General features: G+C 40.0%; 1 protein-coding gene across 2 annotated transcripts in view; it reads left to right on the plus strand.

The window, feature by feature from the left end:
- LRP6 (LDL receptor related protein 6) overlaps positions 1-16,616 on the plus strand; it is a 129,670-nt gene continuing 113,054 nt past the window's right edge. For both annotated transcript variants that reach the window (XM_051625959.1, XM_051625968.1), the window contains exons 1-2: positions 1-206; positions 14,505-14,898. In XM_051625959.1, the coding sequence (XP_051481919.1) occupies positions 152-206; positions 14,505-14,898 (449 nt within the window). In that variant the 5' untranslated portion in view covers positions 1-151. The remainder of the gene's footprint in view (positions 207-14,504; positions 14,899-16,616) is intronic.

A 16,616-nucleotide genomic window follows, 5' to 3' on the forward strand; every position in this document is an offset into this window, starting at 1 on the left:
TCTCCGCGGCCGCCCGTCCCCGCCTTCCTTCCCCCACCTTCCCCGCCACCTCCCCCGCCCGCCTGGAAGCATGAACTGGCAGCGGAGGTGCTGCTCCTCGCCGCCGCCGCCGCCCCGCCGGTGAGAGCCGGGAGGGAGGGAGGGAAGGAAGATGGGGGCCGTCCTGCGCAGCCTACTTGCCTGCAGTTTTTGTTCCTTGATGAGAGGTGAGCGGAGCGGCGGGGGGTGGTGGTGGTGGTGGTGGGAGGAGGAGGAGGAGGAGGAGGAGGGCAGGGGGGAAAAGTTGCAGGGTTGGTGGCGAGGGGCCATGTTTGGGCGTGCGGGAGGGGAGAGGCCTGGCTGCCGGCAGGGCGGGCGCGGGGCCCGGCGCGGGGGGCAGCGCTCTCGCCGGGCCGCTCAAGCCGCCGCCGCCGCCTTCCCGGCTCCCCGGGCAACTTCCCAGCCGGCCCGGCGGCCCCGAGACGCCTTCGGGAGCAGCCCGCCCTGCCAGCGGCCACCGGCCGCTTCTCTCCGCCGCCCCATTGTTGTGTTCAAGTTTGGTTTTTTATTTTTTTCTCTGTATGTGTGTGTTGGGTTTTTTTTGTTGTTGTTGTTGGTTGGTTGGGTGTTGTGTGGCTTATTTTGGTAAAAAAACCAAACAACACATTCCTCCCCCCCCCCCCCGCCCAAACCAGCACATTCTTCCCCCTCTCGCTCCGCACCCCCCGAGCTGGCCGCGGGCAGCAGGCAGCTCTAGGGCAGCAGCGCGGCCGCGCCAGTGTCAGGCTGATCCCGCTGCTGCCACCGCTCCTCTCGAGACCCCCGCCCCAGAGCGGGGTTGTTGTACCCCCCGCCGGGGTGTTGGGGGGAGCGCGGAGCTTCGCGTGTTCCTCGGCGGCGGGGCTGGGAAGTGCCCGGGAGCTGGTTGGGGTTTCACGAGAAGCCCTCCTGGCAGCCGAGGGAACGTGCGGAGCTGGCGAGAAGGGCAGTGAAAGCTCCTCTCAGCTGGGCTGGCTCTGCGCTCGGACTTGGGAGAGTTTGTGCTTCACTGGTGAGCTGCCACGGCTGTTCGTACAGCTTTAACTCGGCAGTCGAGTGCCTTACGAGGGGGTGTCACTTAAAGTAGCTGAGGATTTTTTTTTTTTTAATTCCAGTTCCCCTTTCCAGCAAAACTTCTCGTCTATAGGCCACAACTGCTAAGAAAATATAGGAATGTTTTGTTTATTTATTTTTAAAAACGCTGTAAACGACTACAGTAAGTGTTTCTCTGTTTTCAGTCGTTCTGGAAGAAATCACCTGTGGTGTTTGCATCATCATTTTGGTGTTTACTTGTGTTTTTTCACAGTAGGTGAGGGAAGAGGTTTGTTGCTAACAGTTTAATCAACCACGCTTTGATTTATAAAATTTATCAATGCTACTGTTTTTCTATGAAAGCTGGAGTAAAGGTGGTTTAGGTTGAAGTGACTGCTTAATCTCCTGTTGGTCAAGTACTGTGGAAAACAAAAATTTCCTTCTCCTCTGTGACCTTTTTTTTTTTTCCCCTATGCATCTGTTTGCCATATTGTATCCTGTTTGCAAAGATACAATTATACTTAATTTCAGTGGGTTGTGTAACATTTTGTACTCCTATTGTGGCTGTTAAACCCCAATTCTCAAAACTTAAGTTGGGTCTGGAGTGCAGAGAAACTGCTTCCTGATTAGTTCATTTTATTAAGTAATTATCCTACCTGTTCTTAATAAATCATTGTTTGGCTCTAACTTGCTGTTCAATCTAGTTCAAATGACAGCACAGAAATTGCTGTCCTATGTAATGTCATATAATATTGTCACTGTAATTTCTGCAAATTAATCTCGAAGTAGTGACATATTTCTGCAAATTTTTGTGTACTTGATGATGCTCAACAAGACACTTTGAAGAAATATTCAGTTTATGAACCATTCAGACTGTAATTTCTTTTCTCGTCTCATATTTGTCTCTTGCCAAGGACATTTGTATCCCAACAGCGTTTTTGTTTCTTCTGTGTTCAGGGGTCTCCTGCTGTTTGATCACCTACCTGAAGTTGTAATCTTCTGTTTGTGGCACAACAGTAATTTTCCGACTTGGCTAACTGTTACCTTAGGTAGAGATAAACAGCAGGAACAGCTGAATTCTGAAGAAACAAAAAAAAGAAATTTTAATGCTTACATCCTCCCTAATAAACAATATCTATGCAAGTAGAATTGGTTTGAATAAGATGTGTTGAGTTCAGAAGAGGTGTCAGCAGTTCCTTAATGAGGCAAAGGCAGTGCCAGCATGAGTATGACTAAGTTTATACATTAGAGGTGAAGCTGTGAAGTTCACTATTTGATTTCTGCATTCAGTGTTGTGAAGGATGCCAAGCCAACAGTGCTGGAGACTGAAACTCAGAAATTGTAATAGTGTTTATTTGTGGATTGCAGCATCTTCTCTGCTTGCACAACTATCCTCCCTCTTCTCATTGACTTAAAAAAAGCTGAAATGGACAGAGGTTTACAGCCACTGAACTGTCATCATTAGTTTGAGGAAGCTATAGTAGACTCTTCTACTGATCTGGAAAGGAATAAAGGAATAAAGTAACCTGGAAGTGCAGTGCCCTGTAAACTAGTAAGGACATTAAGAAGTACCAGACTGTTACTAGCCAGAAATGGGCAAGGCACTTGTCTTTCAAAGTCATCCAAGGACTGTGATAAGCCAAATCCTACTGATGATTTCAGGGCAGGTATTTGGATTCCTAAGAGGCATGAGGTTCCTGTCATGGCAGCTTGCTGTGGAGATTCTGTGGTTTGGGGTTGTTTTTCATTGCTGTTTGTTTGTTGTTTCATTTTTTTTTTTTGTTTGTTGGTGTGTGTTTTTATGGTTGTTCGTTTTTTTGCTGGTGTTTTTTTCATATGCTGACTGAGGAAAGAAAGGGGTCTCTTTCCTGGAACCTCCTGACCCTCATCACAGTCTGGTCTCTGTTCTTTCTCAGACCTTGGTTTGATTTGGGGGATTGGGCTTCTTCCTTTCTGACCATCCACAGTGCTTGTTGGAGCTGCTCCCTTAGGGTACGTATGGAGGAGTCAGAGGTGCTTCATGGCTGCTTTGCTGTATTCTTCATGACAGCTGTGAAACCAATCAGGATCTTGGTAGATAATTGGCAGTTGCAAAGGCAATAGTGGTGGTATCACGTCTGTCAGGGAGCTACAGATAAGTGTGAAACTGAGGTTTCAACTTATTAATAAGTGATAAAGAGTTCTTCCTCTGCAAGTATTAGCAGCTTACTTTTCTTCCAGAAATAACTCTCCAGTCAGCATGCAATTGCTGTTTTGTTTTCATTTTAAGCCCTAGTCCTGCAAACAGTGCATAAAGCCTTACTTGAATAGGAGTCTTATGCATGATGTTTGTGCAGATGTACTCAACATTGCAGATCTCTGTGCTTAAGGTCAGTTAGTGAAGAAATGAAAATGCCTGGTTGGTAATGGGCATTTTAAAACTAATGCTTCCCTCTTACATGTTTAGAAAAGGTTGTTTTTTGGTTGGTTTGTTTTTTTGGTGTTTGTTTGTGTTTTTTTTTTGTTGTTAAGTCTGTTGTTATTGCTTAAATATTATTACTGTTTTAATTGGTTTTAATCTGTTGTTACTTGCTTTTGGTAAACAAATCAACTTTTTTTTTTTTTTTTACAATTTCAGGTAGACTTGTTTGCATGTAGTTTAACATGGCTTAATGTTCAAGATATGCTAAGCTGTGACTGGAGGGGTTAGCACTTAGTTTCCTAATAAGAGAATGGGACAAGGAATAGACTTTATATTTCTGAAGCACTCAGGTTGGAGATGAAGTGTGGAATTCCAGTTAGGTTTTTGCCTTGAGGCAAAGGATGTCCTCACCTAGGACTGTACAATGTGGTGGTGTTGGTCATAGGCTGGGCTTGATGATCTTAAAGGTCTTTTCCAGCCTTGGTAATTCTGTGATTCTGTGATACTCAAGTTTTGACCATGAGACTTTGAAATAGTTTTATAATTTTTTAAAAAATTATTTTTATTTTTTAAAATCATCATGGTCTACTTCTTTCTTCATCCGGACTTGAATCTGCCGTATTCTAGTCATGTTTTTTCATTGCATGATTCCTCAGAAATCAGTGTGCCTTTTTCTACTGTGATTTCAATGCATTTTTCCCTTTTATCTCTCTATAAAACAGTCTAAAATTAGTGTGATCTAAAATGTTGCGAAATCCACCATTACATTAATAGTTTTTGCAATTGCATCTCTATGATATAGTTCACTTATCATCAGATTGCTTTAGTTTTCTTTGAAACTGAAAAATTAGAACTTAAGAAGTTTGATGGAATTTTTTGCTATGTCTTAGAGGTAAGGTGGAGTAGCATTTTTGGCAAGGCGAATTGAAGATATGGGGAAGTTCTGGGTATATGGGTGAAGCTGTGTATATCTGGCTAGAGGTGTATGCAGATTGTGCCCTACAGTGGGAGTTAGGTAAAGATATTCACATGAAAAACTTTGTGTTTCGCACCAATACTGATTAGAGGGGTATCAACCCTGTTCATGTTCCCTTTTTTCCTAGTGAATTGATTACATCTGCATTCACAGAGTTCTAGGTAAAGAAGCTGTAGCATGGCTAGAGGGTTGGTTTGGTTTATTTTGGTTTGTGTGTGGTTTTTTTTGGTGTGTTTTTTTTTTTTTGGTAGGATAGGTCAGGATCTGGAGCATAGGAACCTTTTAAATTCTCTGCCATTGGGAGCTGAAGAAATCTGATTCCTTCGGACATCTGTAATCCACCTTTATGATGATGTCACATCTCAAAAATGCCAGCTTCAAAAAATATCTGCTGTGGTGCACATAATATGGAATTTGCTTTTTAGTTAAAAATGAAGTAAAGCAAAGATTTTTTTATTATTATTTTTTTCCTTCTGAGGGAGTTGGGTAGGAGAAGAAAACAGGGAGAAACACGTCTCAGTTTCTGCTCTGTCACCATTCATCTTCTGGCAGCCAGTCTGCAGACTTAAACACTATATTCTTTGTCCCTGGCACATTTAACCTCATTAATTTCCTATGAAATGCTAAATACTTGGGTTGCTTTGCTGCTGCCTTCTTCAAAAGAGCCAGCTTCCTTGTACTGTAGGGAGGGGTACATGTTATTGTTGAGTGGCACCAGAAATGCAGTTGTTACTAAAGCTTTGTTGCATGCTCCCGCTTCTGGCTGGGCCAGTGGCTCTGCCGTGCCTGGGAGTGTGCTCAGCTCCTCTCCCGTTTCTCCTGCTGAAGAGCCTTCCTGCTTCAGCCAGCTCACCTGAGAGAGATTTGGTTAGTAAACTACACGTGGCTGGTGAAATTCTTTGCTGCCACCCACTTCTTTGATGGCACATGGGGGCTGTTCATAGTGGAAGGCAGTTGTTGCCTGTGAAGAAGGATTTGCGTTGGTAAGAAATTTCCCACAGATGGACTTTTACCGGTAAGTAATTTGAGTTGCTTAGAGCGACAAGGGGAGGTGCAACTGTCTTGCAGAGTTCCGGGACGGTCTGTTAACATGCGTATAAAGCAGTTGGCATGGCTCACTAAAAAGGTGAGAGCTTGAATTCAACTTAAACATTATGGCTCACCAAGGGTGACTGTTGGTATGTGTACATGAGGGTTAGGATGAGCATCTGGTGAATGCTACCAGTTTTTCTGTGCCAAGCACTTTGTAGTGGTGGCTCTTCTAGAGGGTAATTGCAGTTCAGTGGAAGAAATAAAGTATTTATTAATAACCCTTATTTTTTCAACTTATATCTCTCTTGTGTAGTTTCAGAGCATATACTGCTTGCAGAGTTACAGAATACACAGTGCTCTAAACAGGGAAGCTGTGTAATTTTTTTGTGGCAATTGTCCAAGTCTTGGTAGGGGAAAGCATTGCATCTGTAATGAATTGTACATAATGCTGGGTATTGACACCCTAAATATTAAGTAATGTATTCCTATTTATGTATCTGGCAGGCAAGCTGATACAGAGAGCCTTCATTAAGCTCTCTAGATATTCTTGTAGTTTATAAGTGTTTATAGCTAGAGAGTCGCAATGAGAACAAGCTCGATATTTGCTCCATGTGGACAGAACTTGGTATGAACACAGTGATGGTCTCCTTTTCAACATGCTCTCCTCTGAAACAGTTATGAAAACAGGGTGGGTTTTTTGTCTCATTGTGATTATCTTGCTACAGACCTTTTATATTTCAATGTAGTTGGCACAGTCCCCCACAAATTCTGAAATGGAGTCAAGCCTAGCAGTCTATGAATAGAATGGGAATACTGTAATGCCTTTTCCCATTTAATTTATAATACATTTTTAAGAACATAGCATTTGAAGAATAGGTTAAAAGAAGCAGTGGTTTAGTTAGTAATACTTTGTTTCCTTTGCAAAATGTTATAAACTATTTGTAGAAAGAAGTATGTCAGTTTAAAAGAGGGAGTGCTTTTTGAGTTTCATTAATTACATGGAGAAAACAATAAGGAAATGTTTTTAATATAAACAGACATGGAAAATGGCAACATTCGTATAGATTTTTTTAGTATCTTGTTACAGGATCACATTACCTAAATAGAATTACTCCCTCATGATATAATCATTGTGGCAGAAATGGAATTATAGTTTTAATTCTGTTTATGAGGGCCATGTGTGAGCTCTTGATGTCAGATTTGAAAAGTAATCATATTTGAGACAGAAAATCTTAATCAACTAGCTATATAATTTTGCTTAACCAAAAATAGTTTGTTTTCAGTCTCTGTGATACTGAAATGTAATTTTCTCCTTTATATTTTTCCTCTTACTCTTCCCTCCTTCATCTGTTCCCAGAGGAAAAACATAGTTTGTATGTTTTTGAGGTGTTTTTCTTTGGTTTATAAACTGTTTATGCCTCCAGAGCTCCTCAGTTACAAGCATTCTCCTCTCTCTGTTGTCAGAGTTCAGGCTTCTAGAAGTTGGCTGATGTGTTTGCTTGAATTCTGCAAGTTTAAGGGTATGTGGAAGGTAATAGAAACGTATAGAATTTTAGACTTTTTTTCTTTGTTGTTCTGTCAATGCAGTGAATAAAACTCTTGCTCGTATGCACAGTATTAGTGTTAATTAAAATGTTAACACTTTGAAAATCCAAGAATCCTCTTGTGCACACATGGATTAATAAAGTAGGAATATTAAGAATAATAGAAGAGTAGGAATTTGTAAGCCTTGTGATTCTTAAGTAGGTTTGCAAACAGCACTGGTGTTCTAGTAAATTAGAAGCTTAACAGAGGTTCAACAGTTAGCCTTACTCTGTAGGTGATGGTAAAAATTAATCAGTAAAACAATTCCAGGTTGGGTGTTTTTGCGTTTGAGTCTGTTTTTCTTTTGGGTTACTAGAAATTAGTCCTATTCAATATGGAAAAGACAAGTTCATTCACCTTTTTCAAGGGTTCTTGCATATGTGTATATGCTTTTTGTTGTTTGTTTGTTTGGTGTGTGTGTGTGGATTTTTCTCTCGTGTCACTACATCTGTTGAATATTTTAAATTAATAGTGCTGGATTGTGAGTGGTTTTGAGAGTTAAAAAAAAATAAACCACATAGGTCCAACTGTGTTCCCAAAATAAAATGTGCAATAATTTTCAAAATTCTTGAAGTATGTGCATATCTTTCCTCACCCTTTAAAAACAGTCCCTAATTGTTCGTTTGGACTGGAATTTTTACATTTTATATCTTGTAGTAAAGTTAATAGTCTTAAGAATTTGACTGTTTAAAGTGTAATTTTGGTTTGAGAACTTTTTTTCCTTTGGCTGATAGAAAGTTGTCTTCAACTTGTGTTGTGAATATTGTCTTACAATTTTCTTATAAATGTATCTTCTAGCTCAGTATGAATCCTTCATATTTTTGCAAAATTGTTGATACTGTCTTGTCTAGAAAAAATATTTTACTTGCATGAGAAACAAAATCTGCAAAGTTATTTTACTAGTTGGAGGTATGACTTATTTTATTCTTAGTATTTGTTGTCATGGATGAGCTGACAAAGATGCCTTTCACTAAGCTTGGTCTGGAAAGCTTGCCACAAGGAAATCATTGGATAGCTGATATGTTCTTTGTGGAAGAATTGTAGAGAAGAGGGGATGAAAGTATGATAAGCTTTTGAGGCAGTACTGCTGCTCCCCTGACCCCCTCTGTCACACTATTATGTCCTAGTTGAGGGCTGTCTCTTGTGATGTACTTGTCAGTGCTGTCAACTTCCTCTGTTTTATGGGTGATTGTGCCCTCCAGTTGGGGTCTTTTTTGATAATTTCCTGATAGTGCTCCAAAAATCTAAACAAACAAAGAACTCCAGCCACAAACCAATAAATAAGTTAAAAAGTAATTTATTTTTTTTTAATTGAAGAAATATTTTTTTAGTACTAATCATGCCAGCTCAGACAAATTGCCAAAAGTAATCTAAGGGTAGCTCAGAGTCTGTGAACTTCTTGTCATTGTGGAAAAAAGTTTGATTTAAAGGTAAATCAGTGTGCTGCTGCTCAGGGTGAACTTTTTTTTTTTTTTTTTGGTCCATGTGGAACTATTAGCAAATGAGACCCCTTGGTTGGGGCTATTCCCACACAATGTCTGCCAGTATAACTAGGGTTCTCCAGCCAAGGAGGCAAGTGGTAATTGAGGATGAGCACTCCCAAGCCCCTCTGGACTGGATATGCACCCTGAAACACATGTGCTCATGAGCTCCAGACTACCAACAAATTTGGAGCATTTCCATCTCAACATGCCAGAGTATACACGGTGTATCTTGCAGCCTTTAGCCTTCCTAGGCTCTGGGAAACCTGTCACTTCATCACAACATTGTATCTTATGTTCTAATGCAGTGGAGGGGCTTAAGCAATGCACAGTATTTCAACAGCTTCATGAAGGATTTGATTTTTTTGCTGTTAGAATCTCTGTAGGAAATGATGACACCAGAAGGTGTGAAGGGTAGTGTTTTGTTTCAGTGTGATCAGGTCGTCTTATCTGTCATCGTATGGTTTCAAGTTTGGATTGCAAAATATCATCCCTATTCAGATGTGGGACTCTAATTGGTGCAGTACAGCAAAACAAGATTTCTTTTTCTGCTTGAGCAAAGGTGTGTGCTTGGGAGAACTGTCAGAAACATACCTTGCAGACAGGAGATGCTTTGCAGCAGTCTACATGCATACTAACTTTTTAATTAAACAGATTGTGTTGACTTAAGCATGGGTGTTTCCAGTAGAACTAGGAAAGTATTGCCAATGTGAGTGGAACTGGTATGACTTCATCTGCAGCTCTGTGTGTTGTTCTGACAACCGTTTTAGAAGCTGAGAGAGTGTTGAAGGTAGGTTATGAGGACACCTGAGGAAATGGGAAGTGTAATGTTGAGGTTCTGCAGACATGAATATGGATCATGGTGCTGCTTGGTCACACATTCCTTTAAGTCTTCCTGCTTTCCAGAGTCTGCTACTGACCCAGGAATGTGTGCGGTGCTGCTGTTATGTCATCTTTATTTCCTTGCCACTTTGTGGCTCGCTCTTGTAAGCAGCAGGGTAACAGAAGAATGTATGGCAATGCAGCTGCAAGCAGATGCCTGACCAGGGAGTAAGTAAGAGGAGTTTTTTCCCTTTTTTCAAGCAGGCTAAATAATGTCTTACTGCCTTTGTACCAGCTAGTCCTGCAGAATGCTTCAGTCTCCAAAGTTGCTGTCTGGCCAAAGGTCTGCAAAACTAACAGTAAATGCTTGGTGCAGAATCCAAGTGCTGTTTTTGCTGCTTGGTGTCTTTGCTTTTGCACTGATGTTGTTACTCATTTAATTCACTGGCAAGTCTGAATGTTCCTGTGACCTTTTGAGTTACCATCTGAACAGCTGATGTATGGCTTTAACATGTGGAATACATTTTAGGTTAGCTGACAAGAGGAGAAAAGATCCTTTCTGACAAGCTTAGGCTGCCTTATGTATGTTTACTAGAGTCCTGATTGCCTGCTGTCCTGCAAGTGTATTTGTGAGAACAAGGAGGTTCAGAGGGAAGTGAGCTCTCCGTTCACAGTGAAGGTGGAATGGGAGTTACTTATAAGTCAGTTCATTAGTATTCTTAAAAAAAATATAGGTGGAATTCTGTGGAATAAATCAGGAAAGGTGACGTGATGAAGCACTAGGTTCAGAATCCTGGCCTGCTGCTTGCTATGCTGAAACTCTTCTGTGTTTCCAATGATTTTTTTGTTTGTTTGAAAATATAAACCATCTCTGTGTAAGTTTCTTGAGACTAGGTCCTTGCTTTTTGGGGAAGTTGATTTGCAGCTGCACATCTCTTCTGATTTGATACAAATCTACCAGGCTTTCATTCCCAATTGTGCCTCAGACTTTTCCTTTCTTGATCCCGCAAACTGAGCAGCAAAACTCAAACATTCACATATAGCAAATATACAGAGTTCCTTATAATCATAGCTATGATGAAGAAATTTGAAACCTGAGGAGTGAAGGGAGAGTTCTCACAACTGAAGGTGCCAGAACCCTTGTGTCCATTGAGAGTTTTTCTTACCTTCTTGTGTTGGCTCTCTGTGGGACATACTGGTAATGGGGAGGATTGTCTTGCATACAAGGAGTTTCGTGTGTAGAATGGTTTTGAGGAGGTTGCAATTAATGCTCTTTGTTGGTTATCTATACCCATTTATCTGCTTTTTCTTGTGGGCTGAATGTGGGTGGATGTCATTTTGTCAAAGCATCTGGCAAATCCTTCATGCTTACTGTGCTTCATCTAGGACCATGTGTTTGCCTGGCATGTCTCATCACTGCATCTCCTCTTTTCCAGTCCTCGAGTTTACCATCCTTGTGACAGTGTGCTTGGCAGTATCAATTCACCTTTAGGTGCTCAGAATTCTTCAGCAAGACTTTAAAAAGGTGGGGAGTTTTCTCTTCCCACCTCAAAGTCATATTCTTCCAGTGTAACAATCCATGGGTTTCTTGCCAGTGAATAATATCCTGCATAGATATTTCTTCCCTCAATGTGAGTGGTTTCCCAGTATTACTTGCTGGGCCACACTGGGATTCTGGGGCAGGTTGCTACAGTTTATAGTGGCCACCTCTAGTCTGGCAAGTCCTGTTTCTAAATTGGAGGTTCACAAGCAACTGGTGCAACTAATTTGCTAATGCAGTCCTACCTTTCCCTAGTATGCTAGTACTTGTGTTTATGTGATTTCATTCTCAACTGGTTCTGGATGATGGCTGGCTACAAACTACTTTTTGGCAGGTGTGGGGAGAGCATGGTAGCCTTCTGCTGGTTTAGCTCCCTGCATTGCCTTCCTGTGGTATGGGACAAGTGCTAGTACCAGTTCAAAAGAGAGATGGGGAACTGACAGCTGAGAGTGGAGCTAAGGAGAAAGATGTGGCTGTAGTTGCATTTTGAGCAGCTACAGCTGGTGGCCAGTGGAAGGGGGGAGAGCTGCTCCCCCTTCCAGCTCCCTGCTGCTTGCCTTATGTTAGTTTTGGAGTTTGTTGGACCACTTCATGAGTCGATTCAACTCGCTAACCCAGTCAAACCTTTCACTGACGTAATGATTTGAATCAGCTTGGGGAGGGGCCCTTAACTAAGTGACAGGGTAGAGCAGCATTGCTCAGGGTTGGGAGTGAGAAAAAAGAGTTTGGGGAAAATGAGACGAGGCTAATTGCTTTAACCAGCAATTTAATTCCACGTCAATGAAGGAGGATGAATATGTTGAAGGTAACACTGACCTTGTGGCATCCACAGGTGTCATGGATCATTGAAAGTGGAAAGTGAGCAAGCAGGAACTTGTGAAAAAGGCCTCTGGACTAGTCGAAGAGAAGTGGAACAACTTCTGGTATCTTGAAGTAGTAATTTAAATAATAGAAACATAATAATTAGAAAACCATATTTTTCTGGTAAAGCAAAAAGGTGTTGGTTCATCACTTTGCAACCTGTGGGCTGCAGCATTTTGTAAGCTAATATCAGACGCTTACAAATCAGATGTACGATGCAAGAATTCAGTAAACAGGTGTTAGAGAAACAAGATTTAAGTATCTTGGGGATTAGCAACTTTCAGTATGCTAGGGAGAGAAAAAAGAGCTGTAGTCAAGAGAAATATTTGGTACAAGAACTGAAGTTCGGTGGTGAGGTGGATTTCTAGTTGTAAAGGTAGGGCAGAAAAGGCAGTGTCTGAATTTTAATACTGAATGTGGTAAGTTTAAGAAAGGTGTTATGTGAATATCGGAGTTAAGAAGAAGCTAAGCTCCGTGACGCTATTGGCAGGAGTTTCTTATGATTTAATTTGTTTTTGTTGCAGTTCAGATGTGTTAAACTTCTGGTTTTTTATCTTTTGTGTTGTCTAAGCAAATGTTTGTTTCTGGTACTCGATATAAAAAAAGCTTATAACTAAGCACAGTTTTTAATCTGTATTGGGTACTTCAGTTAGAAGAATCATCAACATTTAGATGTCTTAGATGATAGAAGCCATGGTAATATTCAGTAATGTTTCAGTTGTTGATTACAAGTGGGTGTTTTTTCTTTTAATTTTAAAAAGGTGTACTTCTCTCCAGTGTATTATAGTTTGTTACAGTTAAAATATGTATTTTTATTATTTCTCTAGAAAGGGAAATAGAAACATAAAGAGATCAGCTTTACTACTTCAAAAATAATCTGAGTTGTATCTTTTTGCCCTGCTATAATTTAAGCTGTGAAATAGTTGATTAGCTTTGAAAGGAGTTTCTCTTGGGCTTCTTCCTGTAGACTATTAGTATAGTTCATAGCTGCATTATTCAAGAAAGCCATCTTTTCAGTGTCCTGTGTTTGTTTTAAAGTGAGCTATATGGGGCAGGATGGGATCTTCTGCCACTATTTTCCTTTTAGCATTGCTGTTTAAGTCAAGTAAATGGTAAAGATGATACTAAGTACCAGTCCTGCAAACTTTAGTATTGTATTTTATAAGAAGTTGAAGCCTTTGTATTTTCTGGGAAGGATTGGAGGGGATGGGAGAACAACCTGGTTTTTATTATTTTGGGGATGCATGCTTCATTCCAGAGTGTTGCAACAAATTGGAAAGGTTAATATCCTTATCTGCCAGCCCTGTGGAATGTGCTACAAGTTGTGTCTTTGAATCAATCTGCATGAAACTAAAAATCCGAAGTGTAGTTGTGTTTCTTCTGAGCCCTCATTCAAATAACTTGTATCTGTCATAAAAAGAATGTTTTCTCCAGTCCTTCCTCAGCCAGTCTGGAGCTCCAGCAAGGAGTGAATGACCTATGCAGGGTGTTGTGTCAGGCTCTTTGGTGCCTTCAGGCCTCAGTGATTACACTTGGCATGCCTGGTGTTCCATTTCAGTACGTGCTGTATGCATGGGTCCTTTTGCTCTGTGTTGCACATAATAATAGAACCTGTACTAATTTTTGCGTGGATTTACCTTTTCTCAAATGCTGGGCATGCTGTCTTTGTCTTACTAGAGAGAGCTCTGCCAGCTAGCTGCACACTTTCCTGTTGTGCACTAGATGACATTGAGCTGGCTATTAACTAGGAGGAGGAGGACTTAGGATGCCAATCATAGTATGTATCTAAATGCTGCTGAGCAGCTCTGTTGCTACAGTGCCTGAGCAAACTCAGGGAAAGGTAGAAATGTGCTCTGACACTGGGTTTAAAAGAATGTGATTGTCTGTTTAAAAATTATATTTTTAAACTTTTTGTTAAAGTAGGAATGAGGCAGGAATTTTCATCATTCTATGTATAGCTTGTGGTTAAAGACACTTAAACAGCCGTATCACATTTGAGAAACTCTGTTTTCATGGTTACTACTTTTCATTAGGCAGCTTGGGTGTTGTATATGAAAAATATACAGACCGTGCAAATCAAAAGAGTAAGCAATAAAGCATATAAAATAAAGGCTTTCTATTAGACAACTAAACAGGAGTGATAGAACTGAGTTGGAAAGAACTCAGTGTTGTCTATTCCTGTAGATTTATATTTCTCCTTAACTCCCCATGCCAACATCAACACTCTAAAACAACACTCATCTCATGCTGTGCAAATAATTTTGTTTGTATATATTATATGTAAAATGTCTGAAATATATAATTTTGAACATACCGATGGCTTTGATACCTTGACATGAGTGATGTTTTTATAGCAGTGTGGTGTGTTTTACTAAATTCTAGCAAAAAAAACCCAAACTTGAATCTTTGCTTAGGTGAGCTTTACCCTTGTATTTCAGATTCTTATTTAAGCATCCTTCTCTACAGAACAGTGTCATTCAAGCACTTAAAGCCTCCATTTTCTCTGTTCTCTGCCTACTTCTTTAACTTTATTTTGATAATGCACAGCCCAGAGTAATGATCTACCCATCACAAAGTTGCCATCTTGAGTTATGTGCTTTTTTGTCCGACTTAAAAACGTCCCCCCACCTTTTGAAATGTTTAAAACAAATTTTTAAATTACTATTTGTGGCCTGATCATAGTGCAAGTTATATTTAATAACATGGGTGTTAATGAATCTGTCTGTCCCCCCCACCCCTTATTTCTCCCGTTTAAAGCTGCCCCGCTGTTGCTGTACGCGAACCGACGTGATCTGCGGCTGGTGGATGCTGCGAATGGGAAGGAGAATGCCACGGTGATCGTGGGTGGCTTGGAGGATGCAGCAGCAGTGGACTTCGTGTTTGTGAAGGGGTTGATATACTGGAGTGATGTAAGCGAAGAAGCCATTAAACGAACAGAATTCAATAAATCTGGGAGTGTACAAAATGTGGTCATTTCTGGACTTCTGTCACCTGATGGGCTGGCATGTGACTGGCTGGGAGAGAAATTATACTGGACAGATTCTGAAACAAATCGGATTGAAGTTTCTAATTTAGATGGATCACTGAGAAAGGTTTTGTTTTGGCAAGAATTGGATCAGCCCAGAGCAATTGCCTTAGATCCTGCAAGAGGGTAAGTCTTCTTTAAAACAAAATAATTACAAATATTAAAATTGTTTATTGAATGATTTTAACTGACTGATCTACTGTTAATAAATTATCCTAAGTGATTTTACATTATTTGCTTCTCTTTGTATTAGAGTGAGTGGAAAACAGTTTGCAGTTTTAGAAAAACTGGGAAACATCAGACATTTAAAAAAAAGTACTAGAAACTTATTTTGGCAATAGTGCAGAAGAAATGGAGAATTTCTAAGGTAAAATCCAATATAATCTGCTTGAAAGGCCATCAGTTGCCTCTGTACTGGCTTGTGCCTCTCTGCATGGTTAAGTGGTGGAATTTTTTGTACCTTTTTTGTTGTTTATATTTATGCTTTATTGAAACAGCAGACGAAATGAAATAAATCAATATACTGTTTTAATAACAACTTGAGACATGTTTTAACACTTTAACCAGAAAATGTACAGAAGGGTTCCTCTCCCTACCTTCCAGGTAGCTTTTGTTTTTAAAAGTCCTGTGTTTTGGCCTACCCCATCCTAGAACAAGTTTAATTCTTCTCAGCTCTCATTTCAGTCCCTGGATGTGACTTGCAGTATAATCTTTTTGTTCTGTTCTTGGACAAAGCTGTAGTTGCCAGAAATGCTAAATTCAGTGGTGGTTTTGGTGATGTTATGTAAATGGATAGCTTGAGGTTACCCTGTAGGTAGTCATCTGTGATAAAGCAAGTGGTCTCTTGAAGTGAAAGGCTGATGGAATATTCCTGATGCTGTGTAAACTTTTAATAGTTTTAAAAAATCTGTAGTCTAGATCTTATTTATACTATTTTTTTTTCTTTTTTTTTCCCCTAAACAAGCAAACAAATTATTTTACTGCCAAGTATTTTATTCAGTCAACTTTTTTTGGGGAAAAAAAATCAATGGATTTTTTTTCTTAGGAAAGATGAGGGCTGCAGCTGCTCTATGTTAGAATTTGTTGAACTTGCGTGATTGAGTCTTTTCCTCCAAAAGAAGAAACTTTGTAAAACATTGCTTATTTTATGAGCTTTATAGAAATACTGTATCTTGAATATTTTATTCCATGGTTTCAATAGGTCTTTGATAATATGGAAAGATGTAACAGGAAAAAATGGAAAGAAAGCAGGAAAGATATTTCTTTTACTTATACTTCCAGCTTTGGAAATCACAGAAGGATGGATGTATGCTTTTCCCATCTTTACAATGTATAACTTGGCACCAATGATAGCATTAGGTTTTTTTTATTAGATTCTAAAATCATTTAAGAATGCAAGAAAAGATGTAACACTAATGCACCTTCCACATACCATCTGAAAACTGAGGGACAAAAGGGAGGAAAAGCAGAGTCAAAGTCTTTTTCATTTGGCATGTAGCAGAGAGACAGGGATTCTTGTTAGTTAGGAACAACACACTTGTCAAGCTAGTTGTTCTTTTTTTAGAAGGCTATTTTTATTTTCCAAACGTGTGCAGTAACATGCTCAGGGATCAAAACTAGACGATTGTGTACTTTTGCACTCTTTCGTAATGCTTTACACAAAGAGGAAACTACCAGAATAAAAATGAAGTAGATCAAAGGTAAAGTGAACTCATAACTTTTTCCATAGTGATGATCTGTTAAAGTAGTAGGAGTGAATACTCATGTATACCTAGGTTTAAAACAAAACAACTGGAACAAAAAACTCTTAACACCAACCTCCTTCCCCAACAAACAAAAAAACC

Source organism: Apus apus, chromosome 1 (genome assembly GCF_020740795.1).
Source record: "Apus apus isolate bApuApu2 chromosome 1, bApuApu2.pri.cur, whole genome shotgun sequence".
Classification (NCBI taxonomy): domain Eukaryota; kingdom Metazoa; phylum Chordata; class Aves; order Apodiformes; family Apodidae; genus Apus; species Apus apus.